Source organism: Camelus bactrianus, chromosome 13 (assembly GCF_048773025.1).
Source record: "Camelus bactrianus isolate YW-2024 breed Bactrian camel chromosome 13, ASM4877302v1, whole genome shotgun sequence".
In the NCBI taxonomy this organism is placed as follows: domain Eukaryota; kingdom Metazoa; phylum Chordata; class Mammalia; order Artiodactyla; family Camelidae; genus Camelus; species Camelus bactrianus.
The window spans coordinates 41,808,113-41,824,927 of NC_133551.1; the positions used below are offsets into that span (position 1 = coordinate 41,808,113).

At 37.8% G+C, this 16,815-nt stretch overlaps 2 protein-coding genes and 1 pseudogene across 3 annotated transcripts in view; 2 read left to right on the forward strand and 1 right to left on the reverse strand.

The window, feature by feature from the left end:
* The window catches only part of TUT4 (terminal uridylyl transferase 4), a 134,709-nt gene extending 132,256 nt beyond the window's left edge, over nt 1–2,453 (forward strand). Inside the window, exon 32 of the mRNA XM_074376487.1 lies at nt 1,414–2,453. Within this exon, the coding sequence (XP_074232588.1) occupies nt 1,414–1,454 (41 nt within the window). The 3' untranslated portion in view covers nt 1,455–2,453. The remainder of the gene's footprint in view (nt 1–1,413) is intronic.
* On the reverse strand, nt 232–16,777 carry PRPF38A (pre-mRNA processing factor 38A). 2 transcript variants are annotated; one of them, XM_010951793.3, is made up of 10 exons: nt 16,439–16,777; nt 14,966–15,125; nt 13,274–13,395; nt 11,589–11,674; nt 6,679–6,789; nt 4,194–4,306; nt 1,715–1,741; nt 1,508–1,605; nt 988–1,036; nt 232–414 (listed from the first exon to the last, which is right to left on the reverse strand). In XM_010951793.3, exons 1-10 carry the CDS (start codon nt 16,566–16,568, stop codon nt 372–374), a joined length of 939 nt encoding a protein of 312 aa, XP_010950095.1. In that variant the 5' UTR covers nt 16,569–16,777; the 3' UTR covers nt 232–371. The 2 variants fall into 2 exon arrangements, with proteins under 2 accessions (XP_010950095.1, XP_074232598.1); XM_074376497.1 differs by having other exon boundaries at nt 988–1,051.
* On the forward strand, nt 2,379–3,628 carry LOC105066449 (U2 small nuclear ribonucleoprotein B'' pseudogene; annotated as a pseudogene).
* Nucleotides 16,778–16,815: the final 38 nt, after the last annotated feature.

Genomic DNA, 16,815 nt, shown 5'->3' on the forward strand with positions numbered 1-16,815 from the left:
ACAGAAAAATAGAAAATGAGTGTGTCAAATTTAATAACAAAAGGGTCACCAGGGGGCCACACCCTCCCCTTGTCATTCATACCCTCTACTCAAATCCATTCTATCCTCATAAATTTAAGTACAAGCAAGGTTGGTTGTACAAAGAGATCAAAAGCAGCCCTTGGGAAGCATTATCCCTCAAACATTTACGATTCAAAAAGAGATACAAAACTCAGCACCTCTTTTCATTTAAAAAAAAAAACAAGTGAAGAAACTTGGTGGAAAAAAAATCTAAAATATTCTCATAGCTGCCTGGGGAGTAGGTCTTCATTCTTTCACATAGACAAATGCCTTCATCTCCACAGAGGGCCATCTGGACCAAACTGAGTCCATTACTCATTCCCTCTCCGGCTCTTCTTGTGGCTTTTCTTAGATCTGAAACGGCAACATATACAAATAACTAAAACAACTGTTTGAGGAGCTGGGCAAGGACTTTTGAGGAAGACTGGGGTATGCTAACACTGATGTGAATGGAGATGATATTCAGGAAATGTGCCAAAAGTTTTTATGTCTAAGAGCAACACTGAGTTAGGCATTACTATCCAAAATTTACCATTGAGGAAATGATGTCTGACAGGTTAAGAATGCACCTAACAGTGTACAGCATATAGAAGTTTTTAATGAAAGCTTATCAAATGAAAGTGACTTGTCCAATATTACTCAACTGTTAACTGTTAAAATCTAGGACTGAACTCCAGATCTCCTGAGATTAAAGCTCATGCCCTTATCTAAAATTGCAATCCTACAAGGAAAAACAAAATAACACAAAATATACATATATAATTTTAGTAATTCTCAGGGTAATAGCCCAAATTTGTTCTGTAGTAAAGAATTCCTAAATACTTTCATCAATACAAGAAAATTTCAGGTCCAATTTAGTTGTGATTGGGACTTCAATTTCTGAATAAAGAGTGAAATTTTTAAGTCAAAATAGAGGTAAATCCGTACCTTTCAGGAGACTTTGAGTGGCTCCGATGTCTGTGACTACGGTGATGACCTGGGGAAGAAAAGGCTGTTGGATGAGTGAGAGTCTACCCTCCTATTCCTTCAGTGTCATTTGTACCTTCCCCAATCCCTTTCATTGGCCTAATACTTTTTTTGGCCCATGCTAGGGACATCTCTTGTGGATCCTCTCTTAACTGATGTGTGTGTGTGAGAGAGTGAGAGATGGGGAGAGGAGAACTGAGCCCACTTCATATGCATTCAGGGCTTTATGGCTACTTTCACATTGGGTATTTACCACTACTTTGTTAGGTCTTATTCCTATAATTTCAAATGAAAAAACAATGCATCATCCTATCAGGAAACTTGTAAGTGACAGTTAAGATGTGAACTCTAATTTTCAAATTCTATACCTACTTCCTTTTCTTCTAGGCAACGATAAAGTAAAGTACTCCCGTACTGCAGGAGGCTAACTGCTCCTATTACAGTTCTTTATTGAGACAACCAAAAGGCCCATATGCTATACCTGGAGACTTGGAGCGAGATCTGTGCCGTCTATCTCGGGACCTGCTGCGATGACGCCTTGGACTCTTGCTCCGATGCCTTTCTCGGCGAGGAGAGGGGCTGTGGAAATGACTGGTTAGACACCCATATCTATCTGACAATATAAGCACAACAATAGCACCCACCTTCCCAAATCCCTGTCCTTCATCACAAGTCACTAAAGGCCTACCTTCTTCTTTTGGGAGACCGACTCCGCCTATATGGGAAGAAAAAAGAGGAAGAACAACCTTAGTAGGTACACTGGATGCTATAAATTGCAAAAATTGTCCCAATTCTTCATCCATCTCTGTTATTCATGTCCTTTATCATTTTTTTTTATACCCTCTGACTCTTAAGTCTGAGATTGGCCATATGGCTTGCTTTGGCCAATGGGATATTTGTGCATGTGATGCAAGCAGATACTGGAAAGATGCTTGCGTGGTTAGGCTTGTTTGCTCTTGTATTCTGCCACTACTTTCTTGAGAACATGCCTGACCTTGCCTAGAGTCTGACATACATAGAGATGAGTTGCTCAAGTCATCCTAGGTAGGGCCATCGTATACCAGCCAACAGACAGCTGACTGCAAAACAGGTGAGTGACAATAACTTATACTAAAAAAAAACTGCCAATCTAATCCTAGCTTAAATCACTGACCACATAATCTGATTTAAGTCAGACTGAATATTTGGAGTGCTTCCCCAAAACAACCACTTATTTTTTAAGCTGTCATGTGAAATATTTTTTAAAAACAGAAACAATTATGGCAATTAAAAAAGTAAAGACAGTTCCCAGCTTCTGGCTGTTAGGAGATGCCATGGACACTTCAGGCTGTTTGAACAGTATAACCTAAAACATGGATATCAGACCAAATCATACAATTTGTATCAACAATATGAATGACAAAATTAAAAAAGAAGAATTGAAGAGATCCCTGTATGCTCTGTTTCTCAGTTTGGCCATGTATTAGATATTGTAGCTTTAAAGACTGAAGATGAGGGGGCAAGCCTTTGTTATATTTAAGCAACTGGGCTCTTCCACAAATGCCTTGAGACAGTTACAGGGGTTTCCATTTTATGGCAAACCAATGCGAATTCAGTATGCAAAAACAGATTCTGATACAATATCTAAAAAGCGTGGCACTTTTGCTAACAAAGAAAAGAAAAAAGAAAAGAAAAAAGCGAAAACTGTGGAACAGACTGCAGCAACCACCAACAAAAAGCCTGGTCAGGGAACACCAAATTCAGCTAATACCCAAGGAAATGCAACACCAAATCCTCAGGTTCCTGATTACCCTCCAAAATATATTGTATTCCTTAATAACTTACTAGAAGAGACTAATGAGATGATGTTATCCATGCTGTGTAATCAGTTCCCTGGTTTCAAGGAAGTACGTTTAGTACCTGGGAGGCATAACATTGCTTTTGTTGAATTTGAAAATGATGGCCAGGCTGGAGCTGCCAGGGATGCTTTACAAGGGTTTAAGATCACACCATCCCATGCCATGAAGATCACTTATGCCAGGAAATAACAGTTGGGATAGTTGTCTTTAAAGGACTGGGTGTTATTTATAGTTTTCATTTTGATAACAGTTGCTCAGGCCAGTTTAATAGTTGTGTGTGGAGCAGGGGGGAGTATATGTGAAATTTTTGTAAAGGATTTTAAAAAATTACCTAGTCTTTGTTTAGCCTTAGTGAACAATAAACTATGAAGGCCTTAATTTTGTACAATAAACTTTTATTTGTATTTTTTTAAAGAAAAGTAAAGAATTAGCCATATTAAGGATTCGTCTTGACTGCAAGTTGCCTGTAAAGAATCATGTGTACAGATTTAGAAGTGCTCATTACCTGCAACTTTTTAAAAGATTCAGTTATAGCTGCTTTTGAAGTGGTTTTCATTTTTATTTAAATTACTAATGGATCAAAGAACAACTGCTTATTTTTTCTCTTTGGTTTTAAATATTAATGATAACCCTGTTGGAATTTTTTTCTGAAGAAAGTATTTTTATAATTCAGTAATTTAATGTGTTCTTTCCTTTCCATTACCCACTCCTGGCAGTGCTAGGGTATGTTTACCTTTAAAATAAATCCAACTCAAGATTTTTAATGTGTGTATAAATAAGTATTTTGGTGTGCTACAAAAAGCCTTCTCAAATTACCAGTAATTTTTTTTTAAAGAATGAGCCAGTATTTGTTTAGTGCTCTCTAGGGAACATGCAGATGGAAGCTCAACTCTTAAGAAAGGGCTGGGAAGATGGGTTTATTTTTCCCACCTGTGAATATGTAAAACAAAAAACCATTATCTCTGAGGGACTTTTCATATCAGTGGCAGACAAATTTCCATGCTCAACTAAGAGCTGGAGCCATGTAAGCATCTTGGGAAAGTTAGGCCAGCTACTGGTGTGATGTACAGTTATATTTGTCTACAAATGGGGTGTTTATGGCAATTTAATACTAATCTCTTTATAAAGTTGAATGAATATTCATCTTACCCCCCCCCCCAAAAAAAAATCACTGACCACAGACCGGTGAACTAATGTCAGCCACTAATGTTTTGTGGGTGGCTGTTGTGCAATAACTAATAGACTGGGCAAGCAAACTTCCCTTCCATGAAGTCCAAACACTAAAGTGCCTGAAGTCTCCCTAGAAGAGGCCAATAACTAAGACCTTACCTTCTGGGAGACCGACTCCTACTTCTCCGGTAGCGCAGTGTGGGAGAACGACGGGGCTTGTCCAAGTCTCGGTAGCTTCTCCGGCGATGATCGGGTGATGGCACTCTCTCCAACTGGAGAAGAGATGGACTGGGTCAGTGATGAGCATGGGCTTATAGACAACCATCTAGGAACATGGTTTACACTCCCCTCCCCAACCTGTGATTTTAAAACACAGTAATTTGAATACATCCTGAGATAACCCTAAAGACAAAAAAACTACCAAATAAAAAAAACTGTCACTAATAATCCGATTACTGTTCTAGTGCTGGCACCATTATTCTGGGACTGTGTGAGAGTAGTGAGAGATAAGAAAGTATGCTTATCTCCTAATAAACTGGATTTCCTATGTGAAAGCAAAAGAGATACGGACATAAGATCATTAAGATTAAGTACAAACTCATGGAGTACTTTCAGCTTGAAAAAACATTTCCCCTAGCCCTGTCAACTGTAAAGGCCTAGAAACACCAAGTCTGTAGCAAAGAGCCCAGATTGTGGTCTCTAAAAACCACATCCCGATAAACGAAACCAAGGGCTTTTTGGAAAAACGGCTAACTCCAGGTCTGGGGCAGAAGGTATCAAGACATGACTAGAACGTATCATGACATGACTAGAACGTATCATATCTGAAAGCAAGGAGGCTGAAATGACTATGACTGTATCAAAAAGTCTAACGAGTTAAGTTGAGAGACTCCCCATTAGCCAAAGATGAGACAATTTGAGCATCAAAAAGGACAATAAGGATCTGAAACACGCCAAATATGCTTAAATCCGTGAGTTCACAATGTTACCAAGGGCAAAAGAGCTTTCATCCTTGGGAGGATACTGTACAATCAACTCATTTTAAAAACTGGTAAGAGAAATAATCAAATAATTTACCCATGAAAAACTATTGATTTGGGAGGTTTCTCTTTATAGCAGTGGTACAGGTAACAAATGATGAAGAAATAATTAGAATATCACCATTTTAAACTCTAATAGGTCTAGGTAAAAGATCATCAGTGGCTGCGAATATTACAAAAAAGAGACAACCATACTTTGCTCATCCTGGGGGAAGTACACGCCACTACCTATGAAGTAGTGTTGCTCCACTCTGAAGGGGATAAAAACCCCAAATCCAGTAGGCCTCTAGACCTAAGAACTACTTTACAGGAACTACAAGGGACAAATGAATATGTTAAGTGACACCACAGGGAATACAGATTGTAAAAATCTGTATAGAATGATATGACCTGATATACTTAAAAACTGAAGGGGAAAAATGAAGAACAGATGAAACTGATAGACTACAAGATACTTTAAACATAAAAACCAATTACAATTTATGGGCCTTGTCTGGATATTAGTTAAGACTATTAAAAATGTAGGACAGCTGGTAAAATGTGAACACTGAATATGATGATATTAAGGAATCACTTGATTTGGGAGGGGTGATGGTATCATGGTTATGCTTTAAAAAGCCTGTCTTTTCTGAAATATGGATGATATATGACAGCTTCAAGATAACTGGGGGGCCCAACTGGGTAGAGATGTAGACAGAGGAAACAAAACAGCTAAGTTGATCACTACTGAAGCAGGGTGATGGGTAGAGGGAGGCTCGTTCTCTCCACTTAGGTATGTGATTAAATTTTCCATTTAAAAGAAAAAAAGAATGTCTACTTTTGGCTCACTCACCACAGAAGAGCACCCCTGCCTCGCCTGGCTTTCAATTCAAGGATGGTTTGTGCTTCCTTAATCAATCACCAGCTATACTTCCATCTGCACTGTCTCAGTATCTATAAGCCAGCATTTCTTATATTTCCCTCAGCCTTTTTCTACACATATGCTTCTTATAATTTTAATCACAAATGTTTTAGATCCTGCTTTTTAACTTACCCATATACATTTCCACATTGTATACTTTTCATAACATTTTCAGTGGCTGCCTAATAGTCTGTTGAATATACCTGACTGCTCCCTGACAGCCTGCTTGTTTTCAACTTTCCAGCATTATAACTAATAGTGAAAGAACATGACCATGCAATAGGCATTTTTGCCCCCTAAATTAGACTGACTCCTTAGGATATGCTCAATTATGAACAGTATTATTTTTGTCCCAAGTACTTATTTTAATACCTACCACTTATTAGGCAATTATAATGTTCCATACTATGCTAAGGGCTTTATGTATATCATTTCTTTTAATACTCATAATAGTCCTATGAGGAATGTATCATAATCCTTGCTTTACAGAAGAGAAAATGGGTATTATGTAATTTGCACAAGATTACACCACTAGTAAATAGCAGAGCTGAGATATGAATCAAAGTCTATTTAAAGTCCATACTCTTAAAGACTAACTCTTATATTTTCTGGCTAAAAAAAGTTAAAGTTGAAAACAAAAAGAGACCATTTCTATTCCCTATAACTATCCCTCCTTCACCCCTTAAGCTCCCAGGTGTCTGACCTTCTCATCCTCTTCTTCCTCCTCTTCACTGGATTCCACATCATCCATGTCCTCTTCTAGAGCACTGACCCGAGGTTCCAGTTGCTCAGCTTCCTCCAGCACATAGCGTTTCTACAGAGAACATGAGAGTTAGGGGACCATGCTACCTCCACTTTGTCTGAAGCCCCAACACTGAGCTTCTGGATTGACAGAAAAGCTATGGAGCAACAGCTGAGGCAATTTCATTTCAAAGACATCCAAAACAGTTCAAGATTTTCCTAAGGAGTTTTGCACACCTAGAATAAGTTCTCCTGTAAACAGATAAATACAAAGCTGATGAGAACATCTTCATTTTCTATTGCCTCTATTCTCTGTGACCTTACACTGTAAGGTCACTGGAATATCAATCAGTGTAGGTGTAGCCTCAAATAAAAATGGGCTTCACAAACAAGGGCCAGCAAGCTCAAGACTGTGTTGGCTGGTATTTCTGCCAGGAGAGGCTCAGACCAGAGTCTACTCCAAGAGATCCACTGAAGTTCAGCCCAGTTTGGGAGTGGTCTACAGTCATGCATTCTGAACAAGGCTCAGGATATAAACAAAACAATCCGTCTCCTGATTCCACTTTCTTCTGAGATGTAGCTTAGCAGTCCTTACTGATCAATAAGGGCGTGAAAGGCAAAAGTGAGTTCAGAACTGACAAATGGACTGGCTGGGTTGTAAGACCCCTTACCATTTTTTTGTGGACATAAAGACATAAAATATAAAGACATAAAGATTGTTGGATAGCCCTAGAATAAATAGTAACATGTATATGCTATTTTGCTCTCACTCATCCCTAACAAAATTCTATAAAGATTAAGAGAAATGACACAAAGATGCCACTAAGTGAAGTCAGTCCCTTGAAAAAGGGCTCCTTGGAAAGGATCACCACAGACTGGGACCTAGGACTGCATCAGATAGGGCATCTGAATCCCTAATGTGACTAAAGTCAATGTATTAATTCATAGTATTTGTGTCTGATAAAATCAGAATTCATTCCAGAGCAGCTCCTTGCCAATGCCAGGGCACATCAGGTGCTAAACTGATGATCTTTGGGTTGCTTATTAAGAATAGAAATCAAAGCAAAAGGTAGTCTTAAGGGTCACTTCATCCAGGACATAGAGAAGCCCACACCTGAACACACCTCTTGGTGATATGATAACATAAATCAGTCATGTTTCATTTTCTCTCTCCTCGTGAGGCTTGTTTTGTGGTCATTCATTCTATACTCCAGGCACTCCAGGCAGACTACCTTATTTGCATTAATAATGATTGTTAAGAGATGACTAGGTTTTGGAGCCCTTAACTACAACCTGATTGTACTTCAAAGTATTCCATTTCTTGTAGTATTTCTAAAAATAACAGCAGCTAAAGATAAAAAGTTTGAGAACTGGCCCCTGAACGTTGGTTTTCAGATTTGAAATCTCATTTTCTTCACTATACAGTCTACAGTAGCCAATATGGAAAAGGGGAGATAATTTTCAGGATTATTTCATAAGATTTTCTGTAACTGAATCAGTATGAAAGAAGAGTTGGTTTGACAACATACAGAATGGGAGAAAACTTTTGCAAAAGATGAAACTGACAAAGGCTTGATCTCCACAATATATAAGCAGCTCATATGACTTAATAAGAAAAAAACAAGCAACCCAATCCAAAAATGGGCAGAAGACCTAAATAAGCAATTCTCCAAGGAAGACATACAAATGATCAATAGGCATATGAAAAAATGCTCAATATCACTAGTTATCAGAGAAATGCAAATCAAAACTACAATGAGGTATCACCTAACACCAGTCAGAATGGCCATCATTCAAAAGTCCACAAATGACAAATGCTGGAGAGGTTGTAGAGAAAAGGGAACCCTCCTACACTGCTGGTGGGAATGCAATTTGGTGCAGCCATTGTGGAAAACAGTATGGAGATTCCTCAAAAGACTAGGAATAGACATACCATATGAACCAGAAATCCCGCTCCTGGGCATATATCCAGAAGGAACCCTACTTCAAAAAGATACCTGCACCCCAATGTTCATAGCAGCACTATTTACAATAGCCAAGACATGGAAACAGCCTAAATGTCCATTGACAGATGACTGGATAAAGCAGGTGTGGTATATTTATACAATGGAATACTATTCAGCCATAAAAATGATAACATAATGCTATTTGCAGCAACATGGATGTTCCTGGAGAATGTCATTCTAAATGAAGTAAGCCAGAAAGAGAAAGAAAAATACCATATGAGATCGCTCATATGTGGAATTTGAAAAAAAAAAAGAACGAAAGGAAAAGACAAATGAACATAAACACAAAACAGAAACAGACTCATAGACATAAAATACAAACTTGTGGTTGCCAGGGGGCAGGGGGGTAGTAAGGGACAGACTGGGAGTTCAAAATTTGTAGATACTAACAGGCATATGTAGAATAGATAAACAAGATTACACTGTATAGCACAGGGAAATATATACAAGATCTTGTGGTAGCTCACAGTGAAAAAGAATGCAACAATGTATATATGTATGTTCATGTATAACTGAAAAATTGTGCTCTACACTGGAAATTGACACAACACTGTAAACGGACTGTAACTCAATAAAAATAAATAAATAAATAAATAGATTTTTAAAAAAAAAGAAGAGTTGGTTCACTGCATTTAAGTGTGAGCACTTATCTACCAACTACCTTTATCCAGCAGATGTGCTGCCTCAAGCAAATTTATCTCACCCATTTATCATACATCTGCAATCCATTCTATTGTTTACTTTGAAGTTTTTCAAATCCCTCTGATCTGTTTTTTATTGCAGTGAAATTCACATATTATTCCAATTATTCATTGCTAGTATATAGAAATATAACTGATTTTTGTAGATTGACCTTGTACCCCAGAATTCTGCATAAACAGATGAATGAGTAAACAAATTGTGGTATATCCATACAGTGGAATACTATTCAGCAATAAATGAAATTTAAAAATTATTGATAAATGCAACAACATGGATAAATTTCAAAATGATTATGCAAAGTAAGAAAAGACAGACCAAAAAAGGCATGTACTGCATTAATTCCAAAATGCAAACTAATCTATTGTGACAGATTGAGTATCAGTGGTTGCTTAGGGGTAAGAGAGAGAAGTGGGAGGGAGAGATTATAGCAAAGGAAAGGAGGAAACTTTTGGGGGTGATAGATATAGTCATTATACTTGATTGTGTTGATAGTTGCAACCCAGAAACTTAGGTCTCCTAATTCTCTGTTCAGCCAGCTCTCCATGATATATCATTCCCCTTCTCTTTAGGGTACCTACTATATCTGTTTTCTCTTTGTATTTTACAACAGTAGTTTTACAATCACACTCTGTAAAATTCATTCTTTTTTTTTTTTTAATTTTTTTTGGTGGGGGGAGGTAATTAGGTTTATTTATTTTATTTATTTTCAGAAGAGGTACAGAGGGGGATTGAAGCCAGGACCTCAACTGTTTGAGCTATACCCTTCCCCCCTGTAAAACTCATTCTTGAAAAGTACTTCATGGACAATCATTTTTCAATATGAATGGCAGGTAGGATGATAAAGGTGATATTTAAGGTAGGTCAGTCTCCCACTCCTGACTTTCCTTTTATCTGTTTTACATCTTGGGTTTTTATATGAAGATCAATTTGAAAAAAAGCTGCTCAAAAAGCTTAAAAACCCACTCTAGCTACAATCTCCTTAATATAACATTTTAAACAACAAAGTTTTCTTGTGTTAATAACTCACTTTTAAAGCTCTCCCCACAAACACTTTATCTGTTTTTCTCTCACTCCCAATGTCCTATGTTTTTCATAGACACAAAGACTCCTTATTTAGAGGACCCTAAGAAAAAACAAACAACCCAATTAAAAAATAGGCAGAAGACCTGAATAGATGTTTCTCCAAAGAGGACATGCAGATATCTGGCCAACAGGCACATGAAAAGGTGCTCAACACTGCTAACCATCAGGGAAATGCAAATCAAAACCACCATGAGATATCACCTCACATCTGTCAGAATGGCCATCATCAAAAAGAACACAAATTACAGATGTTGGCGAGGATGTGAAGAAAGGGGAACCCTTGTACCCTTCTGGTGGGAATGTAACCTAGTGCAGCCACTCTGGAAAATAGTACAGAGGTTTCTCAAAAACTAAAAATAGAACTACCATGTGACACAGCAATTCCACTCCTGAGTATATATCTGAAAAAACCCAAAACACCAATATGAAAAGATACGTGCACCCCAATGTTCATAGTGGCATTATTTACAATTGCCAAGACATGGAAGCAACCTAAGTGTCCATCAACAGGTGAATGGATACAATGGAATGCTACTCAGTCATAAAAAGAAAAAAAAAATTTTTTTTTAATTTGCCATTTACAACAACATGGATCGACTTGGAGGGCATTATGCTAAGTCAAGTAAGTTAGACAGAGAAAGACAAATACTATATGATATCATATAAGGAATCTAAAAAATAAGAGAAAGGAGAGAATATAACAAAAAAAGGAAGCAGACTCACAGATATAGAGAACAAACCAGTGGTTACCACTAGGATGGGGGAAGGGGGGAGGGGCAATATAGGCGTAGAGAATTAAGAGGTATAAATTAACCATGTATAAAATAAGCTACAAAGATATATTGTACAACCAGCGAATACAGCCAAATTTTGTAAAAACTATAAATGGAGTATAAATTTTAAAAATTGTGAATCACCATATTGTATACTTGTAACATATCATACATCAGCTCATTCTTAAAAGGTGCTTTTTCAATAAAAAGAGGATCCTGAGATCCATGGTGTTTTATTGTGTAAAGAGATCTCTGCACACATTTTACTGTGTACTGTGTATTGTATACGTATGACCTTTATCTCTTACCTGTAGCCGGGGCAGAATGATATCACAGACTCTCTCACTATGAAGTAGTTCATCAATAAATTCATCTACATGCATCAGTTCAAACTCTGAAAGAAAAACCATAAGCTCAAGCAACTTGGAAATAAATGCAAAGAGCCAAAAAGTAAAAGAACTGTAAGACTTTATATACGAGATATCTAAGAGAGCACCTGATATACAAAACATGAATTCTCTGCAGCTTCCCTTTGCTTGCACATTCACTAATAAAAGCTACTATGGTGTGGCAATTACACCGAAGGGACTACTGTCAAACCCGGGCTCAAACTACAACCTTTCATAGCCCTGTCATCACCACCGTCTTCTTTCATTCACCTCCCCTTTATTGAGGCCATTTATGTGCCATGCGTCTTTTAGGTGCTGAGGATAAAGGGATGAATGAAGTGGTCCAAGAAGCAGGAGAGACAAACACAAAAGCAAACACAAATAGTCCTGAGTTGTAAAGGGGTCACATCTTGAATAAAACAAAACTCAAGTGCAATTTTTCATGTGAACCCACGAAGTTTCTGAATATAGAATATGTAACTTTTTCTTTTCCCCCACATAGGTCAGCAAACTTTTTTTAATTGAAGTATAACTGACTTACAATATTATATTAGTTCCAGGTGTACAACATAGTGATTTGGTATTTTAAAAAATCATGTACCTTTTATGGTAAGTGCAGCAATAGCTTTTCAGAATTTCTATGGCAAACATTCCCTTAGTTCAGTGGTTCTCAATAACCACCCATCCTGCAATTATGCTATTGGCCTTTAGTGGGTAGAAGCCAGGGATGCTGCTAAACATCCTACAATGCACTGGACAGTTCCCCACAACTAAGAACTATCTGGCCCCAATTGTCACTAGGTTGAAAAACCGTATCTTAGTTCAATATAATATAGTCATAAATAAATAATTTCCTGATGTCCATAACCATCTTATTCACCAAGTTATTTCTAGTACACAGCACATTACCTGGCATGACACTGGCACTTAATATGTATTTATTCAATGAATGAATAAGTTAATAAAAGTTTAAAGAATAAAATCAAATTCTTAACCCTCTACTGCTTAATGTTATATGTAGAGGGGAAAGGCAAACGTTACTAATCTTTTACTATGATACTAAGTAAGAAAAGGTTTTGATTGCATTCCTTGAATCCCATATTACCACAAAATGTGTCTCTTTGTAAAATATGGAGCTGCCCCTCCTGGATATACTTATTATTTTTCAGAGGGATTCCTATATAGTATGAGCACACTCAGTCTGTTTACTTTAGGGTGAATTACAGTCCTAGAGAAGCCAGTAGAAAGAACTGTGAAGGTGTTTAACATATGGAAAACTAACTTTGGGAGGTTTGGGGAATGATTTTATGGAGGAGGTCATTTGGGAGCTGGATCTTATGGGAGGGAGCAAATGATGCAAGGCAGGGGTCAACATAAGATGCATCTGGAAAGATAGGCAGATGGGCAGACTGGGTGAGGTTGACAGGAAGCTAGCAGTCTAATGGAGTAATCCCCAGAAAGGAGACGGAGGACCTGAATGAAGACAGTAACAATATGGATTAAGAGGAGCACTTACAATGTATGTGACAGTGTGAGGCTCGCGATACTGGGGAAATAAAAACTGGCTCAGGGATGAAGGTCCAGACACTTGACACCATACTCACCCCCATTTCGGTTCTGGCTCTTGATTTTTCGATAGTCGTTGTACAGAGGCTCCAAGTACTTGTAGCAATCAATTGCAGTGCCTGTCAACCTCATGTAAAGCGCTCCCAACATGCGGACATACCTGACAGACAGGTGACAGTGAAACAACAGCCCATCTTAAAAAGTTCCTGAGTTTTACCACTGGCTTTTCTCATGGCAGTAGTGGATAAACAAAGTCTTTATTCTCCTTGGCAGATGAGAAAGCTACACTTTTAGAGGAAGCATGGGGCAGCAGAAAGACAGCTAAAATATGGAAATCTGAGTTCAAGTTCCCATTCTACCACTTACTGGCTGTGTTTACTTGGGACATGCTGCTCAGCTTTCAGAGTCTGTCCCATTATATCATCAGCAAAACTAAGAACTTACTTACCTCATGGAATTATTGTAAGAATCAAATGAGATACTGAATTTAACAACACAAAGCATAAGACTTATTTATTAAAAATATAACAATTAATTCACATAGACATGAATATTTAAATTGTTGCTAGGAAGAAGAATATTGGTTACAGAAAAAAGTCAAAGTCATCTGGGTTCAAATTCTGATTCCATTATTGAGTAACTCTGTAACACTGGGCAAGTTACTTGATTTCTCAATCCTTGTAAAATGGAAATGATAGTACTTAAATTGATGTCTTGGTGTATTAAGTAAGAAATGTATGTAAAGTGCTAAGCACAGCATACAGCACATAGTAAGTGCCTAAGAAAAGTTAGCTATTTTCTAGCCATTAATATTACAGGATTCCTTTCTTTTCCCTTTCTCCTATATCCCAACTACCCACCCAAATCTCCACTTGGATAACTAGTAGGCATTTGAAACTTAATAATTTCTTTATATGACAAACAGAATAGAGTGGCAAAGAATATGGACTGAAGCCAGCTTTACCACTTATCAGCTCTCTGACCTTGGGGAAATCAATCTCTCTGTGCCTAAGTTTCCTCTCCTATATAATGAGGATAATAACTTTGCAGGGTTGTTGTAAAGGTTATTATGTGTGTCTCTCATCCTTGTCTGTGAGCTCCTTGAGAATGGATAATAAAATAAGAGCAGCTGACATTTTGGGGGTGTTTACCATGCAATAGGCTCTGTGTTGTGAGATTTACAGCACTATCTTTCTTAATCCTCACATCTATCCTGAGTTGGCGCTATTGCTGTTTCAATTTTACAGGTAAAGAAAGTAAAACTTAGAAAATTAAGTAACTTCTCCAAGGTCACAGGTAATTAGTAACAGGGTCTGGACATAAGCCTACATTTAACACCAAAGTTTCTCTCTTCTTTACCACACTTAGGTAAAGTCTGTAAACTGTACCAAAGTTTCTCTTTCTTCACACACAGAAAACTATGTGTTTTCTTCATCCTTAAGCATTCAGTGCTACCAACGTATTAGACATTCACTTCTGCTTAATATATATTCAGTGAGTTTGTGAAATACTCTTTTGTGGGGGAAGTTACCAAGACTGATAATGTAAAGGAAAAGATAGATACAATCAGAACAGACAAATACAAACTCAAGAGCTCAGGAGCAAAATCCTAGAGTGGAACTATGCAGAAATAAGATACACTGTTTTCACTTCTCTTAACCAAAGCCAAATTCTAGAATTCGAAGCTTTTATACTAGCTAGTCAGCATTTCACATCAACATTTAACTCACTTGAAATCTTCATTTTTGATAAACTCTACAATGATATCCTTCTCAGGTTGAATCTGAAGCATCTTCAAGGTCAAACACAGAAAGGGAGTTGGCTTTATGTTGCCACCATAGACACCACCCACAAACCTTAACTCCATGGCTTTATCGACAACAAGTTCAGCTAAAAAACAAAAACAAAAACAGAGTGGCATCTCAGACACATTAGAACTAAGCTTTTCCAAGTCGAAGTGGAAAGAAGTTAGTTCAAGGTTTGATGCTCCTGAATACTCATCATTTTAATATCAGGACAACTATATAATAATAATAATAACAACAACAATAACAACAGCAGCAGCTAACATACACTGAAAGGTTATTATATGCCAGGTACTCTGCTAAGCATTTTGTATTATCCCATTTAATCTTCACAACAAGCCATGAGGTAAGTTCTAGTGCTGCCCTTGTTTAGATCTAAGGAAAATGAGGATTAAGAAAGGTTAAGTGACTTGCTCAAGGTTCATAGCCAGAAAGGAGCAGAACCTAGACTTTAATCCAAGCAGTCTAACCATCATGTTAGGGGAAAAACTGCCAGACTAGGAGTTAAAAGAAACAAAACAGTAACAACAAACAACTCCTCAATAAGCTACATAACCTTGAGCAAACTTCATCTAGAAATGGGAAAGATAATCTTCCAATGTTTTCATCAAAAATCAAACACTAGCTATGTGAACTAGGGCAAATCACTTCACTTCTCTTTGACCCTGTCCGTTCAAATCTGAATAACAAAGGTTTTTATTTAAATAAAGGTTTCTGTTTAAATATTTAATTAAATATTATTGAAAATAATAAAGGGCTATAATGAGAATCAAATAAGACACTACAAATAAATGTTAATATTTACCTGACATACAGCAAATAATAAATGTTAGGTACTATTAATAGGAAATCACTTTATAAATGAGACTTCTTCAAGTTCCTTTAGGATAAACTCTATATTAAGCCATTCAACATTACAGTTGGCAACTTAAGTGCCAAGTACCAAAGACAGAGGTAGAGGGATAAAGAAGAGGGACAGAATTACTATTGTCATGGAATTCACAGTCTGGCAAGGGAGAAAACATTTTTAAAAATTGGAAGTGTAATGAGTAGTTGAAAGATGCAGAATACAATGAAAATAGGTGACAAGGAATGTAACCTAGTGTTGAGGGAAAACAATGGTCTTGAGCTCACTTTTGGAATCTACCAAATTATCATTAAACATGGAATGACTCAAAAGAACCGAACTGTGACACCCTTCAGAATAAGATCCTATCAGATCCATCTGTGTCCCCAAAGCCCAACACAAGACTAGGCACAGAGTAGGCGCTCAGATTTTTCTGAATGACTGACAGATTCCCCTCCAGTCTCACCCCCTAGGGGCCGATCCCACCGGCGCTGTCAGAACTGGGTTACAAGACCGCAGGGGTTGGGGAGGACTGGCGCCCTCTTGCTCACCCGTAAGGCCAAAGCACTCCTCTTTCCAATACTTGGACTCGTAAATTCGAGTCCGAATGATCTTCTCCACCAGATACTGAGGGTTGGTGCCGTGGATGCTATGCGCATCCTTTACCGTACGGTTCGCCATTTTAGAACGCCTTCAGTTCTATTTCCGTCGGGTCCTTTAATACGTCACATCCAGGTTAAAAAAAAAACAACAACCCTAAGGGAACAGGGAAAAATCAAAGGAAGTCTCGCTAAATAGCTTAGACGACCATCTTGAAACCTGAACGTTTTAGCTACAGGAACTTCCGCGAAAGGCGTCGCGGACCGAATCAACGATGGCCGCTGCAAGTTGGCGGACGTGACGTCATGCGTCCCCTCCTAGGTGGGCG